Source organism: Crinia signifera, chromosome 4 (assembly GCF_055691185.1).
Source record: "Crinia signifera chromosome 4, ASM5569118v1, whole genome shotgun sequence".
Taxonomy (NCBI): Eukaryota; Metazoa; Chordata; class Amphibia; order Anura; family Myobatrachidae; genus Crinia; species Crinia signifera.
In genome coordinates this window covers 312,544,820-312,563,070 of record NC_139220.1, presented here as the reverse complement: position 1 = coordinate 312,563,070, position 18,251 = coordinate 312,544,820, and the positions used below count along the sequence as shown (strand labels likewise).

The window sequence follows — 18,251 nt, the reverse complement described above, 5'->3', positions numbered from 1 at the left end:
GTCAATTAATTATAAATAGTCTCTGACAGTGAGAGCTTGATCACACAAGTTTCCACTCCAAGTCACTTCCACTTTTTCAGAAGGAAACGGACAGTAATGAACAAAATTGTCCAGTCAATAGAATGCACTCAGTTCTTTAGAAAACCGGCTGCTCTGTCTTCAACCCACAAAGGGTGTCTACAACAGAAATAACGGGTGCTCCATAGTGCGATTATCAGATGTAAAAAAGATATTTATTTTTAAAATAATCCACCACAAAGGTCAGGGTGACGTACCACATGTGGCGGTATACAATCACCGCAGAAGATAAAGCATAAAATCGGATAAAACTGGTGCGCAGCACCGGGTTACCACTGCCGGAGCGGTCGCTCTCGCCTGGGCTCCACAGTCTGAACGTCGCTAGGCCACGCCCCTACGCGTTTCGTCACGCTGGACTTCGTCAGAGGGCTGGCCTAGCTACGCTCAGTCTCCTCATTCATAGCCACCACTCAGGTGTTGTGGGTTTGTATGTTCATTAGTAATGTATGTTCATTCGAAATAATGAGAATGTATATACAAAATGTTTATGTTGCTAGCAGCAACCACAGGTGTCTATTCAACACTGAAAACACTCTGACGAGTTTTACTGAGGTCATTAGCACCAACCCACAACACCTGAGTGGTGGCAATGAATGAGGAGACTGAGCGTAGCTAGGCCAGCCCTCTGACGAAGTCCAGCGTTACCACGCTCCGGCAGTGGTAACCCGGTGCTGCGCACCAGTTTTATACGATTTTATGCTTTATCTTCTGCGGTGATTGTATACCGCCACATGTGGTACGTCACCCTGACCTTTGTGGTGGATTCTTTTAAAAATAAATATGTTACATGTCATGGGTGACAATGGTTTATAAACATTCTATCAGATTGTAATGTATATTATACAGATGCTATAGATATAGTAAAAATTATAGGAATCTCTGGCATTATTCTTACTGAACTGCTCCAAGAACTTAGAGGTGAGCAAGTTATAATACTGTAAGCTATGAAGTCCTGCTCATTAAGGGTGTAACATCCCTCCTCTACAGCAGGTGTCACTGTAGCCTTTAATGCTAACTTCAGCTCTGTTCTCTGCTACAAGGGAGGCCTCTCCCACACATAGAAGGTTATGATGGTGGTGTTTATGCCTCCCTCCTGAGAACTTCATGACTGAGATATCCTACACAATTATAACTTAGTCAACCCCAAGGTGTTTGATGAACACATATTAATGATATACCACATAAATCTCACCTCTACAATGCTTTTAAGTCATCAGTGATTATCCTGTTATGATAGTTGTTAATTTAAAAGAAAAATAATAAAAAAAATCCAAAGAAATACATTTAGTAATATTCAGATATTCATTTTCTACACTAAAGAAATCTATTACATTATTTATAGCTGAGTATCTCGTTACCCTATTTACTTTATGAGTTTGATGCAGGACTTCATATTGACACAGAAGGCGGCGTGCAGGGGCTCAGTGAAGGTGGTGGAGAAGGTGTACAGGTGTCTGACGGGGTCACACAGCTGGTAGAAGGACAGACACCCGGCCTCATAGTCCAGGTATATCCCCACTGTCTGCACACGAGAACCTGGATCTCTTACCTGTATCTGTTTATGTATATTGTTGTGACATACTCCAAGATAGTTCACATAGCTCAGGCTCCAGGACTTGTTATTGTAACCAATGAATGATTCATTACCATTAATTTTTCTCTCCATACTGTGACCGGCCACCCCTATCAGCCATTTCTCTGCCGCTCTCACATCCACTTGCCAGTAATGTCTCCCAGATGAGAAACGACGGGAACTTAACACCTGCCCAACTATAAACCTCTCTGGTCCATCTGGTCTGCGCTGATATACATTACTATTAGATGCAGATCTGCGATCCTCTGATATAATAATCCAATTAGAGGCTGTCTGTATATCCAGTAATACATCTGCTTTCTCCATCCCTGAGAGCTGTCTCTTTATCTGTAGATCCATCAGACTATCAGCCACATGGGAAAGTCCCCTGTCTAACATCTCTGAGATTATTCCCTCATTTACACATCCAGCCACTTTTACATCACTGGTGACATCACAGCTCCAGTGACTGCTGTCATCACCTCCTGGTTCTTTCTTCAAGCTGGTTACTGGTTTAGTGATGTTCAAATTCTCCTCAATGCTACTAATCTTCTTGGACAGCTCGTCCTTCTGTTTCTCCAGCTGTGTGATCAGATCAGAGACTGAGAGAGACATCTGCTCCTCCTGTCTGGAGATGTCACTCAGAACTTCCCTCTCCAGGCTGTCTAACTTCTCCCTGATGTCTCTAAACAGATCAGTGACTCTCTTGGTAACCCTGGTGGCTTTCTCCTTTTCCTCTCTTCTGTAACCCTGAAGATGTTGGACTCTCTTCTCAGTTTCCTCTCTCTCAGACTTCAGGATCTTAGTGACAGATCTGACTTTCTCCTTTTTCTTCTCAGAGGCAACAGTCAGAATTCCCATGTGGTGACACCGGTGGTCTCCAGCCACCCAGCGGGCTGTACAGATAGTGGTGGAGTCCTCAGAGAAGGGCTCGGTTAAAACATGTTCAGCAGACTTGCTGTGTTTGCTTAGGTGTTTGTCACAAAATGAAACGTCACACTGCAGACATGTTTTAGCTGCTGGCACAGGACGGTCACAGTAAGTACAGAAGATCGGGGTCTCCTCCGGCTCTGGCAGGTTACATAGGAATCTCTCCACAATGTTCCTCAGCTTCCTGTTCTTCTCCAGCACCGGACGCTCCTGATACTCTGCTCTGCACTCCGGACAGGAATAGCCCCCGGCCCCCTCCTGTGTATCCAGCACCTGCACAATGCAGTCCTGGCAGAAGTTGTGGCCACATCTCAGGGATACGGGGTCGGTATAAGTGCTCAGGCAGATGGAGCAGCTCAGCTCCGCTCCCAGGTCTGCAGACGCCATTCTAGGAAACTAAACTTTCACAAAGGGTGAGGCCGAGCAGTAAAAGTGATAAAAGGCGATGCTGGGAATGGCTGTGACATATACTCAGTGAAAACATAGTAGGACTTTCCTCTACGTGCAGAACTGGTTACAGCCGGGGGAGAGAAACATTCCTCTGGCCCATGGTGACAAAATAGCAATACACAGTTGTGGCAGATGTGACGGCTTCCCTGTCATGCTGTGAATCTTTCTTCCCTGCATCCCAAAGGTGCTCTGTTGTACTGAGATCTGTGCGCAATTCACACAGATCAGATGATCTGATTGTCTGTGATCTGACTGTATGTGATCTGACTGTATGTGATCTCTGCTTTTCTCAGTTTATACCTCATCTCTTGGAAAATGAATCAGCTTTTCAGTATCACTTGTATGTGGATGATACTCAGTGGCGTAAGTTTGTTCCAGCTGCCCGGAGGCAAGATGTATATTCGTGCCCCCCTTTGTTATGGGGGGTGAGAGAGAGAGACAGACAGAGAGAGAGAGGTAACACATATATATTTCAGAACTCAGCCACAGAAGCAATTTTGATGGCCTTCAATTATGGATTTAAACTCCCAGGGGATGAGAGGTGCCCCCTTGAGAGTAGGAGCCCGGCGGCAGATGACTCCATTGCCTCCCAGAGTTCTGCCTCTGATGATACTCAAATCTATCTATCAACCCCAGAGTTGTCACCAGTGGTTTTGGGTCGAGTCTCTGATTGTCTCTCTGCCATCTCATCTTGGATGTCTTCTCGCCAACTCAAACTCAATGTTTCCAAAACGGAATTACTTATATTCCCACCCACTAAGAACAGTTACCATCCTGATATCTCCATCACTGTTGACAATTCGACAATCTACCCTACCCCACAAGCTCGTTGCTTAGGGGTCATCCCCGACTCTGAACTGTCCTTTCTTCCCCACATTCAATCTGTCTCCAAATCATGTTACATGCATCAAAAATACATATCCAAAATACGACCCTATCTCACACAAGACACTATTAAATCTCTTAGTGATAAAGGGCAGTGTTCTGTTATTGACACTGATGTTTACAGTCCCCCCAATGCTGCACATCTCCTCTCTACACTATACCTCTTTTGAATAGCCAAAACTTTTAGAAATATAGGGAGGTGTAAATGGAGACTGTGCGCAAAGGGTTTATAAAGTGACGGTAAAAAGGGGTAAGAAAGGTACCATATATACTCGAGTATAAGCCTACTTTTTCAGAACATTTTTTATGCTGAAAAGGACCCCCTCGGCTTATACTCGAGTGAGGGTCCCACTTGAGTCAATAAGTTTTCCCAGTATTTTTGTTGTAAAATTAGGTGCCTCGGCTTATATTCGGGTCGACTTATACTCGAGTATATACGGTATTTCCCTTTTGTATGTATTTTCCCCCTTGGTTGGCCACAAAAATATTAAAACATGACAAGATATACAAAATATAATAGTGTAATACAGTATGTTCAAAATAAGGTTTATAATTCATCACACCACAGGTACCTGTTCCCTACATCACACCACACCTCCCTGGCGCCCACATCACACCGCACGTCCCTGGCACTCACAGCACACCACACATCCCTGTCCCCTATATCACACCGCACCTCCCTGGCACCCACATCACACCACACATCCCTGTCCCCTATATCACACCGCACGTCCCTGGCACTCACATCACACCACACATCCCTGTCCCTTATATCACACCACACCTCCCTGGCACCCGCATGACACTGTACATCCCTGTCACCTGCATCACACAGCATGTCCCAGCAGTGGTGTAGCTAGGAGCCATGTGCCCGGAGCAAGGGCATGTTTCGCGCGGCAAAAAGGGGGCATGGCCTAACATTATACCCCACACCATAATGACCATTACATACTATATAACACACCGTGATGCCCGTTACATACTATATAACAAACCATAATGCCCATTACATACTATATAACACACCATAATGCCTATTACATACTATATAACACACCGCAATGCCCAGTACATACTATATAACACACCGTGATGCCCGTCACATACTATATAACAAACCATAATGCCCATTACATACTATATAACAAACCATAATGCCCATTACACACTGGACACATAAGTGCCACTTACACCCCTCCATAATGCACCTTACACTATATGCTACTCAGCATAGTACCCCTTATACAGTATGACACACTGTAATGACACATATCACATGTATGTATGTATGTGTGTGTGTGTGTGTGTGTGTGTGTAACTTGTCAGGGGTAGGAGCCTCTTATACATGTGTCAGGGGTAAGAGCCTCTCATACATGTGTCATGGGTAGGAGCCTCTTATACATGTGTCAGGGGTAGGATCCTCTCATACATGTGTCATGGGTGGAAGCCTCTCATACATGTGTCAGGGGTAGGAGCCTCTCATACATGTGTCATGGGTGGAAGCCTCTCATACATGTGTCAGGGGTAGGAGCCTCTCATACATGTGTCAGGGGTAGGAGCCTCTCATACATGTGTCAGGGGTAGGAGCCTCTCATACATGTGTCAGGGGTAGGAGCCTCTCATACATGTGTCAGGGGTAGGAGCCTCTCATACATGTGTCAGGGGTAGGAGCCTCTCATACATGTGTCAGGGGTAGGAGCCTCTCATACATGTGTCAGGGGTAGGAGCCTCTTACACATGTGTCAGGGGTAGGAGCCTCTCATACATGTGTCAGGGGTAGGAGCCTCTCATACATGTGTCAGGGGTAGGAGCCTCTCATACATCTGTCAGGGGTAGGAGCCTCTCATACATGTGTCAGGGGTAGGAGCCTCTCATACATGTTTCAGGGGTAGACCGTAGAAGCAGCAGCAGGTCAGGTTTCTGCCATGTATACAGGTGAAAATAGTGTTTGGCGCTTAACCCCTGATGAGCTGCTGGGTCGAGTTGTCCAAGTTTAGAATATGTGAATATAATACAATAACAGGTGACCAGCACTCAGGCACTAAGGGGGACATTTACCAAAATGGATTCGTAGAAAAAAGGTGTATTCGTAGGGAGAAATACACCTTTTTTTTACGAATTTGTATTTTCGGGATTTACAATCCCAAAAATACAACAATTCGTAGTCCTAAAGATGGAACATTCGTATTTGTATTTACAAATACGAATGTCCTACACCATCGATAGGATACGACAGAAATCACCATTCAAAAGAATGGTGGTTCCTGATGTACTAAGCAGCCGTACTGATAATACGGCTGCTAAGTGGTGTGAAACACCCACGCAAATACGACAGAAAAATAGAACACCATTTTCCTGTCGTATTTGCTTTAAGCCTGCACGGATCAGTCAGATCCGTGCAGGCTTTAGTGTAAAAAAATAGAAAAATTAAATAAATAAAAAAAAAAAATGGCGTGGGGTCCCCCCCACAGCCGAAACCAGCACCAGGCTGAAGGAGCCGGGGCCGGTAATTAAAAATCAGGGAACCCGACAAATAGGGGTTCCCCGATTTTTAACAACCAGCCCCAGGCTCCAGGTCCGGGGCTGGTTCCCAAAATACGGGGGACAAAATGACTAGGGGTCCCCCGTATTTTAAGAACCAGCCCCAGGCACAACCAGCCAGCAGGGTAATGTCACAGCCGGGGGACCCTTATGATATAAGGTCCCGCGGCCAAAACATTAACCCCCTGACCGGTCAGCCTGGCCAGGGACCCTGGGGGAGTGGGGACCCCCCCAAAGAAGGGGTCCCCCCCCTCCAGGACTTACCTGACCAGGCTGAAGCCTGGTACTGTCCCCGATGCCCCTGGGCGGTGGGCATCGGGCTGATTATGGTGTAAAAAAAAAGATGAAACTATTGTTTTTTACTGTGGCACTACAAGTGCCAGCAAGCCTCCGCAGCAAGCTGGGACTTGGAGAACCACAAGTCCCAGCCTGCTGGGCATTAAAGGGCCCGCTGGCACTTGTAGTTCCACAGTTAAAAAAATAGTACACAAAACACACTGACACACATTTAAAATAAAACTTTAATACATACAAAGCCCACACATACTAATACTTACCTATCTTCTTCCCGTAGGTAGCCCTGGTCCTGATGTCCTGTGTCGTCTTTGGGATCCATGTCGACGTCCTTCTTCATGTCGACGTCGCTGTCGGCGATGGCGTCCCCGTCCGGATCCGACGAAATCCATGTGGAAGCTGTGGAAGGAAACCATACTCACCTTTCCACGCGCGACGTAGTCCAGGTACGTGTCTTGGCAAAAAAACAAACCGACACCCCGAAACCAGACCGGACAGAGGGAGCCGCACGGTACTCTGTGTACATCGTGCGGCTCCGCCTCCCGAATGCCGCTATTGGCCGCCTTGCGGCCAATCAGGAGCCGCTAGGCCGCAAGGCGGCCAATAGCGGCATTCGGGAGGCGGAGCCGCACGATGTAAACAAACACTGTGCGGCTCTCTGTCCGGCTGGTTTCGGGGTGTCGGTTTGTTTTTTTGCCAAGACACTTACCTGGACTACGTCGCGCTGGGACAGGTGAGTATGGTTTCCTTCCACAGCTTCCTCCATGGATTTCGTCGGATCCGGACGGGGACGCCATCGCCGACAGCGACGTCGACATGAAGAAGGACGTCGACATGGATCCCGAAGACGACACAGGACATCAGGACCAGGGCTACCTACGGAAAGAAGATAGGTAAGTATTAGTATGTGTGGGCTTTGTATGTATTAAAGTTTTATTTTAAATGTGTGTCAGTGTGTTTTGTGTACTATTTTTTAACTGTGGAACTACAAGTGCCAGCGGGCCCTTTAATGCCCAGCAGGCTGGGACTTGTGGTTCTCCAAGTCCCAGCTTGCTGGGGAGGCTTGCTGGCACTTGTAGTGCCACAGTAAAAAACAATAGTTTCATCTTTTTTTTTACACCATAATCAGCCCGATGCCCACCGCCCAGGGGCATCGGGGACAGTACCAGGCTTCAGCCTGGTCAGGTAAGTCCTGGAGGGGGGGGACCCCTTCAATGGGGGGGTCCCCACTCCCCCAGGGCCCCTGGCCAGGCTGACCGGTCAGGGGGTTAATGTTTTGGCCGCGGGACCTTATATCATAAGTGTCCCCCGGCTGTGACATTACCCTGCTGGCTGGTTGTGCCTGGGGCTGGTTCTTGAAATACGGGGGACCCCTAGTCATTTTGTCCCCCATATTTTGGGAACCAGCCCCGGACCTGGGGCTGGTTGTTAAAAATCGGGGAACCCCTATTTGTCGGGTTCCCTGATTTTTAATTACCGGCCCCGGCTCCTTCAGCCTGGTGCTGGTTACAGCTGTGGGGGGGACCCCACGCCGTTTTTTTTTTAAATTTATTTATTTTTCTATTTTTTTTTTACACATTGCTGCCTGCACGGATCTGACTGATCCGTGCAGACTGCTGGAAAAATTTGTATTAGCGGCCGTATATATGGCCAGCTAATACGATTGGTTACACCATCGGAGGGTTACAAAGCAGTCGTATCTGACTGCTTTGTAATTTCCCCTCCGGAACACGACTTTGCATACGACTTAAACAGTCGTATGCAGCCGTAGGGGAAATACCAATACGAAAAACTAGGTTTTTCATATTGGTAAATTTCCCCCTAAATGTATGTGTAATGGAAATATGCTATTTATATGTGTAAATGTCCAATATATATGTGGGCCACTAGATGGCGTGTAGTGGTCAATATATGAAGAGGATAAAAAGATATATGTGGTCAGATTATAGCATTTATTCAAATGTTTGCACACACAAAGTGAATAATGGCATACAATTGTTATCAAACCACAAGTTGTTGCTGCAATGTCAATATACCTGTACACATGGCAAAGGATAAAGGGGGGAATAATGGGGCAAAAAGAAATGATCCAGACAGTCAGGATGGTGAGTGGCTGTATATAGGGGAACTGTGGTGCAGGGAGCTGGCGTCCCGACTCCCTGCAGTGCACAGAACCCCTGGTGTTACCTCTGAGTATCTGTGGTCACCAAGTCCTGGCATGGTCCCACATTGTGGGATCGGTCCCTCGTCGCCGCTTCCCACTGCCAGAAGGTAGCTGGGGTCCCGCGGCGTCTGTCACTCAGAAGCCTGTAACTGCCGCTTCAAGCTGCCAGAGGTATACCGGGGTCCCGTGGTGTCTGTCACTCACAAGCAAGCACGCTGCCGCTTCCACACAGCCGTGTGCATCTGGCCGGCGTGCGCAATTTGATGGCGTCTCCATTCCCCTTAACCCGCGGTGTCTGAGCTGGCTCTCCTATGGAGCTGAAACAGGCCCTGCTCCGGCACATGGAGCTCACTGGCAGGAGGAGCGGGCAATTCAAAGAGCCGAGTGCGGTGCAGAGAGCATGGACGGGGTCCTCACAGCCGCCTCTAAGGACAGTCAACTAGAGCAGTATTGCAGAGCTGCCTGGGAGGGCGCCCCTTCAACCCAGCGTCTCCCTGCTTTGCAGGATCTGTAGCGCCAGGATCTGGACACACTGCAAGCTCTCCCTGGCTATCACACCCCACGTCCCTGTGCTAAATCACACCCCACGTCCCTGTCCCCTACATCACACCCCACGTCCCTGTCCCCTACATCACACCGCATGTCCCTGTCCCCTACATTACACTGCACGTCCCTGTCCCCTACATCACACCACACGTCCCTGTCCCCTACATCACACCGCATGTCCCTGTCCCCTACATTACACTGCACGTCCCTGTCCCCTACATCACACCGCACGTCCCTGTCCCCTACATCACACCGCACCTCCCTGCCACCCACATTACACCACATGTCCCTGGCACCCGAATGACACTATACGTCCCTGTCATCTGCATCACACAGCATGTCCCAGTCACCTACATCACACCACACTTCCCATCACCTACATCACACTGCAAAGTCCCCTATATCACACAGCATGTTCCCGTCACCTACATCACACCGCACCTCCCTGGCGGAATGGGATCATTCGTCAGACTGCATTTAGGTCTACAGTCATTAGGTCGACCCCACTAGGTCGACTGGCAGGAAGGTCGACCTGACTTAAGGTCGACATGGGCCAAGGTCGACATGACTTAAGGTCGAATTTGCATAAAGGTCGACATGAGGAAGGTCGACTGGTCATAAGGTCGACATGGGTTTTTCACTGTTTTTTGATCCGACATGGACACAGTTGGCAATGAGAATCGGACCCTCGAATCGCTCGCTTCGCTCGCAATGCTTCGGGCACGGTGCCTCGCTGCGCTCGGCACACTATTTTATTCTCCCACCACGCCCTAGTGGATGGTAGGGCATGAAATACCGCCTGTCGGCACATGTCGGCTCCAGAAACAGTGAAAAACCCATGTCGACCTTATGACCAGTCGACCTTCCTCATGTCGACCTTTATGCAAATTCGACCTTAAGTCATGTCGACCTTGGCCCATGTCGACCTTAAGTCAGGTCGACCTTCCTGCCAGTCGACCTAGTGGGGTCAACCTAATGACTGTAGACCTAAATGCAGTCTGACGAATGACCGCATCCCTCCCTGGCACCCACATCACACCGCACCTCTATGGCAACCACATCACACTGCACTTCCCTGTCACCCACATCACATCGCACGTCCCTGGCACCCACATTACACCACACGTCCCTGGTGCCCGCATGACGCTGTACGTCCCTGGCACCTACATCACGCAGCACATCCCCTACATCACACCGCACATCCCCGTGCTACATCACACCCCACGTCCCTGTCCCCTACATCCCACTGCACGTCCCTGTCCCCTAAATCACACAGCACCTCTGTAGACACCGCTAGGGGAATTACCTCACTTGATACGCCTGGAATCGGTCCCACTAGTCTCCTTCGGTTCACGGTCTGGAGTCTTCTCTTACTATAGGATGGGTACACAAATCAATCGACACACTTTCTCAATTGATGCTTTATTCTGGGCCTGCAACTAGAGGCGCCAGCTGATTTCGCACCTTGAAATGGGGTGAACAGCACGTAACAATATAATGCAATATCAAAGTGCAAACATCATTTGGAATACAACAGTACAGTAGCTCTAGAACGGTAACGGCAATTATTTACGATTATCGCTAACACATATATCATGAAATATTACTTGCATCACTTAAACCTATGTACCCGGGTACTGTCGTTAGCTAAGACCGGTCAGTCCTCAATAAGAACCTATGCATTGGATTTAATTATGTCTATGGGTCCCTGTTCTTTTATCCTTTGGCCACCGGGTGGCAATATTGGTCCAGCAACCTTTTCCTTGGATTTGGAAAGTGGGGGTTAACTTTTAAAGGGCAGGGGTAAAGTACCTGTGGACGGTGCCAGCTCCCGCTGGGTATGGGCAAATATTCACCGGTCGCAGTGCACCCCGACGGGATTGCTAGTGTGGGCGCTAGGCGTTGCCACACTCCGCTACACTGCGCCCCGGCTGCTGTCGGGTCCTCTGTCTGGCTGCAATGCTGCTGGGCTCTGCAGTTCTCTCTACCGCTCACTCGGTTCTCCCACTGTACGGGCACCTAGTGGGGAGGCTTGTTGGTAGCCTGGTGTGGCCCTACAGCGTTCTGCTGGTGGCCTGATGCTGGTGGGGGGCCTTTAGTGGCCTGGGGCTGCTTGTGGCTGCTGGGGAAGCCGTTAGTGGCCTGGTGCTGATGGGACCTGCGGCTGCTTGTGGCCTGATGCTGCTGGGGAAGCCGTTAGGGACCTGGGGCTGGTGGGGGTCTGGGCTGCCGTTGGCTTTACTCCTCTCACCTCTTACCCGCTCCCTTGTCGTCCCGGCAGTCGGCGGGGGTCAGCGTCACGGTCCCTCCTCTCCTTGGGTAGTGGCGTCGCTCCTGCGCGCAGTCCACGGCTCCCGGCGTCTGGCTCACCCGGCGATGACGTCACTGCTCCGCTGCGTCCTCCGCTCCCGTCTTCTCCGCTCGGCAGGGAGTCCCGCTGCTGGCTCTCTGCTTCTTCCCTTCACACGCTGCCGCTCGACAGGGGGATTCTTCTGCTGTCTTTCTCCTCACAACGCCGCGTCCCAGCACTTCCCACGCTGCTGCTTACTCTGCACACACGTGAGTCCTCTTCCCAGCTCTCCCTTCACCTTCCGGTCCTCCTTTTTCCAGCCAATCCCAGGTCGCGCTGACCTGTCTGTCAAGGATTGCTCCTGCCCCCTCCCACTTTAACCCTCTCAGGGCGGGCCATGCCTGGCGTCCACATTAACCCCTACTGTGCTGGGGCTTACATCCGCCCATACTTTTTTGTGGGCGTGTCCTCGCGCCACACCACTTCAGTCACAAGTCTAGGACAGTCACACAGCCCTGAAACACAAGATCCATTTGGTGAGCCCTAATATGCTAGCTACGAAGAACAGCCTACTAAAGGCCCCTACATACGCAGAGATGTGTGCCAGAGATACATAACGGGAGATTCAGCACAAGAGATTTCACTCTTGTGACTCATTTCAGACAATGAGCCACATACAGAGAGATTTGTGTCAGAGATTCATAATGGGAGATTCAGCACGGGAGATTTCAAATCTGTCACAGAAAGTGAAGTAAAAACACTGCACTTCATCACAAAAATGTTATTATTACTGAACACATCTAGCACATAACTTTATGTCTTCTTTAATAAGTATTCTTTCACCTCCCCTAATATGCTACCCCCCCCCAAAAAAAATAAATAAATCATGGTGGCTAGTGGTTCCCCCTGAACCGAATGCAAACCCATATGCAAACTATTAAACGTTGGTGGTACAGTGGGAGCTGACAAAAAAATACTTACCAAGTCCGGGGTCCAGCGTCTCATCCTCTGTCATACAGACAATAATTTTGTAAAAAAAAAAATGGCATGGGGTCCCCCCCCCCAGGCATGACCAGCCCCGGGCTTTTTGAGTGGTCCTGGTTCCCAAAATCCAGAGGACAAAGTGCGTGGGGTCCCCCTGATTTTGGGGACCAGCACCAGGCTCTTGAGCTGGCCCTGGTTTCCAAAATACGGGGGACAAAATGAATAGGGGTTCCCCATATTTTGGAGACCAGCACCAGGCTCAACTAGCAAGGGGTGTAATGCCATAGCCAGGGGACACGCTTGATGGTGTCCCGTGGCCAAAGCATTACCCACCCTAACTAGTCAGCCCAGGCCGGGAGTTTTTGGGGAGGTGGGGACCCCCCAAATAAGGGGGTCCCCCCTCTCCAGGGCACCCCAGGCCTGGGCTGCAGCCCGGGGCTATCCCCTGCACCCCTGGGCGGTGGGTGCAGGGTTGATAGCTTATTTAACAGTAATATTGTCTTTTACAGTAGGACTACAGGTCCCAGCAAGCCTGCCCCACATGCTGGCACTTGGCAGAACCACAGGTACCAGCATGTGGGGCATTAAAGGCCCGCCGGTACCTATAGCCCCCCTGTAAAGGAAATATTAAAATAAAACAACAAACACTGGTTTTAAATGTTTTATTTAATAAAAACACAAACACAGAGTTTTTAGTATTTTATTAAACTGCATCTGGTCTTCACCTGGGGGCAGCGGCCCCCTAAGCTCTTTTGCATGGCCGCCGCCTCCCAGGGCTTCTGCCTCTTCATCTGTGTTCTTCACCTGGGGGGCGGCAGCCTTTTAAGCTCTTTTGCATGGCCGCCGCCTCCCAGGGCTTCTGCCTCTTCATCTGTGTTCTTCACCTGGGGGGCGGCGGCCTTTTAAGCTCTTTTGCATTGGCCGCGCCTCCCAGGACTTCAGGAGCTCTTCACTCCTCCTCCGCCGTCGGACTGACTGCCCCGACCCTGTCTCGAGCTGGCTAATATAGCCAGCTCTAGGGGGCGGGGCAATGACGCGGCGAGCCGTGATTGGCTGGCCGCGGCCATTTTGAAATTTGAATTTTTTTTTTTTTTTTTTTTTTACATCTCCGTGACCCGTCCCGATGCCGCCGCGCTGCCGCCGAGAGGAGAGGTGAGGTGGGGGTGGCGATGGGTGCTCCTGCTGGTGGGGGAGGGAGGTCAGGGGTGGCGGCGGTGCGGGGTGCGGCGGTTCTGCGGTGCGGGGTGCGGCGGGTCTGCGGCGTCCGCAGTCGCTCAGTCCTGCTCATCTGCCCGCAGCCACACATGCGGGAGATGAGCAGGAGCTTTCTGAGCGACTGCTCTGAATTGTACAGCCCGTCCGTTCTGAATCTTGGACAGATTCAGAACGGCGGGTGCGCGCATGTAAATCGCTGTGTGGGCTATATACACAGCGATTTACATGCATCTTCAGGCATTTTCTGAGCGATTTGTTAGAATCGCTCAGAAAATGCCTGAATATCGTGCTGTATGTGGGGGCCATAACAGTCATTAACTGCGTCATAAACATTATAACTGGTAAACTGAATACAGAAACATTGTACACAAACAGTGGTACGATTCGGTTATACAGTACTTATATCTTACTCTCGGTACCGGGCTGGCAGGACACCCCTAGTGCTTCTGGCCGAACGCCTGGGCTCAGGTTCCAGGGCTGGCTCCGTGGTTGCAGGGTAGTCGTTCAGGGTGCCGGGGTCGGTCTGGAGAATGGCGGACGCCCGAGGGGTGGTGAGGCAGCTTGCATACAACAAGAGTTCAAAAGGGTTTTGTAGAATGTTGGACCCCAGTGCAGGTTCCGTTTCCGGCGTCTTCCGGGGTGGTTCTTCCCTGTCAACAGTTTCGGGTTCCGCAACCCGGCTGGTACAGGGTTTGAGTTGATTCCGGTGGGTCCACTGCAGGCGGCCCCCATCTTGTCGTTGAACCTGGTACACTGGGAGAGTCGATTCTGGCTCCCTGGTGACTACGTACGGGTAGGGTTCCCACTTGGGGTCAAGTTTGCTTTGCGGTCTGTTATTCCTCTTGAATACGAGGCTGCCTACCAACAGGGGGTCAGCTCGAGCGTCTAGATCGTAATTTCTCTTCTGTTGTTCCCTTACTTGTTCCATTCGCTGGTCCACGATGGACCGAGCTTCGCTAAGGCGGTTTTGATGTTCTTGAATCCACGGGGTCCGGGTCTGGGGGTCCGGGGGTGACAGTTGGAGCTGCAGGTCCGCGGGGAGTCGCCCCGTTCTCCCAAACAGTAGGTAGTACGGAGTATATCCCGTTGATGTATGGCAAGTGTTATTGTATATGAAGACAAGCTCTGCTAGCAGGGAGGGCCAGTCCCGTCTTTGCTCATGGGGCATCGCCCGCAACATGTTAATGAGGGTACGGTTCATACGCTCGCACACCCCGTTCCCCTGGGGGTGATAGGGCGTGGTGCGTAACTTCTTGCAGCCGTACAATTTGCAGAGTTCGGTGAAGAGCTGTGACTCAAACGTCGGGCCCTGGTCGGACAATATTTGACCTGGGAATCCGTAGGGTCGGACGAACGCCTTCCAGAAAACTTCAGGGGTCGTTCTGGCTGTCAGGTCTCGGACTGGTAGGGCCACCGCGAATTTAGTATAATGGTCTACGATGACCAGGGCATACTGGTATCCGGTGGGGCTCGGCTCCAACTTCACGTGGTCCATGGTGACCAACTCCAAGGGATATGATGACACGATAGGGTGGAGGGGGGCCTTCTCCATCGATGTCGCTGGTCGCCGCATGGCGCAGTTGGTGCAAGCCTTGCACCAGTCCTCCACGTCCAACCTCAAGTTGGGCCAGTATACTTGGGTCCGTAGATTTGACTCCATCTTCTGGCTCCCGAAATGACCGGAGTGGTCATGGTAGACTCGCAGCACTTCCTCTATTGCTTCTTTAGGCATGATCAGTTGTTTACTAACGACGTGGGTCTTTGGGTCCACATACTTCCTGTAGAGCACGCCTTGATGCAACTCTAGTCGTTCCTTCTGTCGCCATAGTCGGAGCACCTCAGTGGGCGCCCGATTCCGCTCTTCTCGCGTTGGAAAGTGTCGGGACTCTAAGTAGCTTTTGACTTGTTGGATGTGCGGGCATTGCTTCTGCCGCTGGGCCCAGTTCTCCTCCCCCTCCCTCCGGTCGGTGCTGACGATGGTCGCGCTGGTGCAGAGTGGTGTGGGCCGCTTGGGTCGGTTGGTAAACTGGGGCAGCTCTTCTAGCTCCCTTACGTCGGATTCTTCTTCCTCTTCCCCTTCGGGGCTAGGCAGACGTGAGAGTGCATCTGCGTTCGCGTTACTGCGTCCGCTCCTGTATTCGATGCTATACTGGTAGTTGGCCAGCCGGGAGGCCCAACGCTGTTCCAGGGCGCCCAGGCGGGCCGTTGCTTGATGGGCCAGTGGGTTGCAGTCAGTGACGGCTACGAAGGGAGTGGCAGCCAAGTAGTCCCTAAACTTCTCTGTCACTGCCCACACCAACGCCAGGAACTCCAGTTTGAAGGAACTGTAGTTCGCATCGTTTCGTTCGGTCTTCGTCAGGCTGCGACTGGTGTAGGCGATGGTCCGTTCCTTCCCATCTTGGACTTGCGCCAACACGGCCCCGAGGCCCTGTTTGCTAGCATCGGTGTACAAACGGAAGGGGACACTGTAGTCTGGGTACGCCAACAGAGGGGCTTCTGTCAACACCGTTTTGAGCCGGTCGAATGCCTCCTGTCGACTTTCTGTCCACACCACCGGGATTCTCTTGCTATACTCTTTGGGAATCCCTCTTATCAGTTCAGTCAGTGGCGCTGCGACCTTGGCGAAGTCTCGGACGAACCTTCGGTAGTACCCCACGAAGCCAAGGAACCGTCAGACATCTTTCACCGCTTGTGGAACGGGCCATCCCTTTACGGCGCTGACTTTTTCTGGGTCGGCGGATACCCCATGGGCATTAACAATGTGGCCCAGGTACTGTACCTCGGGTTTCAGGAGGTGGCACTTACTGGGTTTCAACTTCAGCCCGAAATGGATGAGTCGCTGAAACACTTCTTGCAGGTGGCCCAGGTGATCCGCATATGTTTCCGAAAATATAATTACATCGTCGAGGTATAGGAGCACGATGTCAAAATTTCGGTGCCCGAGGCAGTGCTCCATCACCCTCTGGAATGTCGCTGGGGCATTACACAGTCCGAAAGGCATGCGGTTGAACTCAAAGAGCCCCATGGGCGTGGTGAACGTCGTCTTCTCTTTGTCGCCCTCCTCCACTTGGACCTGCCAATACCCGCTGGTTAGGTCGAGGGTTGAAAAGTACCGGGCCGCCCGCAGGGCCGTTAGGGACTCCTCGATCCTGGGCAGGGGGTACGCATCCCGATGTGTCAGGCTGTTGAGCTTCCTGTAGTCCACGCAGAACCGCAATTGGCCGTCTTTCTTTCGGACCAGGACCATCGGCGCAGCCCACGGGCTGTGACTCTCCCGTATCACTCCGCTCGCTTTCATCTCCTTAAACATCCGCCGAACGGGTTGGTGCAGTGCCGGGGTTACCGGCCAGTGCCTCTCCTTCACCGGGTGGGCCGTGCCGGTGGGGATTCCATGCCGGATGTCCTCAACCAATCCCAGTTCAGTGGGGTCTTTGCTGAAAGCCTCCCCGTTATCGATCACCACCTGCAGGACTCCGTTCTTCTGTCCTTCGGGGGTAGCTGTGTCTCCAATGTGGATTTCTTTCCACCAGATACTGGCCGGGCCCGGCCCCTCCCCCTGTTTGGCTGCCACGCTCTGTTGTCGGGCCTGTTCGGGATGAATCACGTCTTGGAATGTAGTCCAGCTCAGCGTTGCTATGGGTTGGTGTCGATACAGCTTGACCGTGTGATTGTGAGGGTTCAGGACACGCACTGGGACTCGACCGTGAACAACCGTCACTAAGGCACTGGCGACCACTACCTCTTGTTGTGCGGTTACGGGGTAGGCCTCGACCAGTGCTTCATACTTATCGCCACTTGGACCACAGCGGGCCTTCCCCCAGAGTATCGTCTCGGTGTTGGGGCGGAGTTTGACGGGCCTTCCGTCGGTCAAGCGGATGTTCCCAATTTCTCCGGTGCCCCTCACAAACTTCTGGTGTCCCTGGAGAACTTTGATGGTCTTCTGTAAGGCCCGCTGGCTCGGTGGTTCTGCCGCCGGGAGTCGATTCTTCAGCGTCGCCACAAGTTCGTTGGGGCAGCGTTGCAGGACGTTCATCCCCAGGATTATGGGCGCCACCTTTGTTTCATCTGTGGTGGTCACCAGACACCCTTGTTTTGGCAGTAGCGTGTCTCCGATTTGTATGTCGGCCTCCCAGTACCCTTCGCAGGCGATTTCCAGTCCGTTACTGGCGATCAGATGGAGCCATGTGGGGGGTGGAGACAACAGCTGGTGGCTTCCCCAGTAGCGTTGAAGGGTCGGCAGTTGGATCGTGGTGATCTGAGATCCGGTGTCCACCATTGCTACGGTTTCCACTCCGTTGATG

The 18,251-nt window shown here is 51.3% G+C and overlaps 2 protein-coding genes across 2 annotated transcripts in view; one reads left to right on the top strand and one right to left on the bottom strand.

Annotated features, from left to right (window-relative positions):
- LOC146075842 (NXPE family member 3-like) overlaps window positions 1-18,251 on the top strand; it is a 51,970-nt gene that overhangs the window by 16,821 nt on the left and 16,898 nt on the right. The gene's annotated exons all lie outside the window — the stretch shown is intronic.
- Window positions 928-2,968, bottom strand: LOC146075841 (E3 ubiquitin-protein ligase TRIM11-like). The gene has a single exon (XM_083185482.1). It carries the CDS (start codon window positions 2,966-2,968, stop codon window positions 1,442-1,444), a length of 1,527 nt encoding a protein of 508 aa, XP_083041608.1. The 3' UTR covers window positions 928-1,441.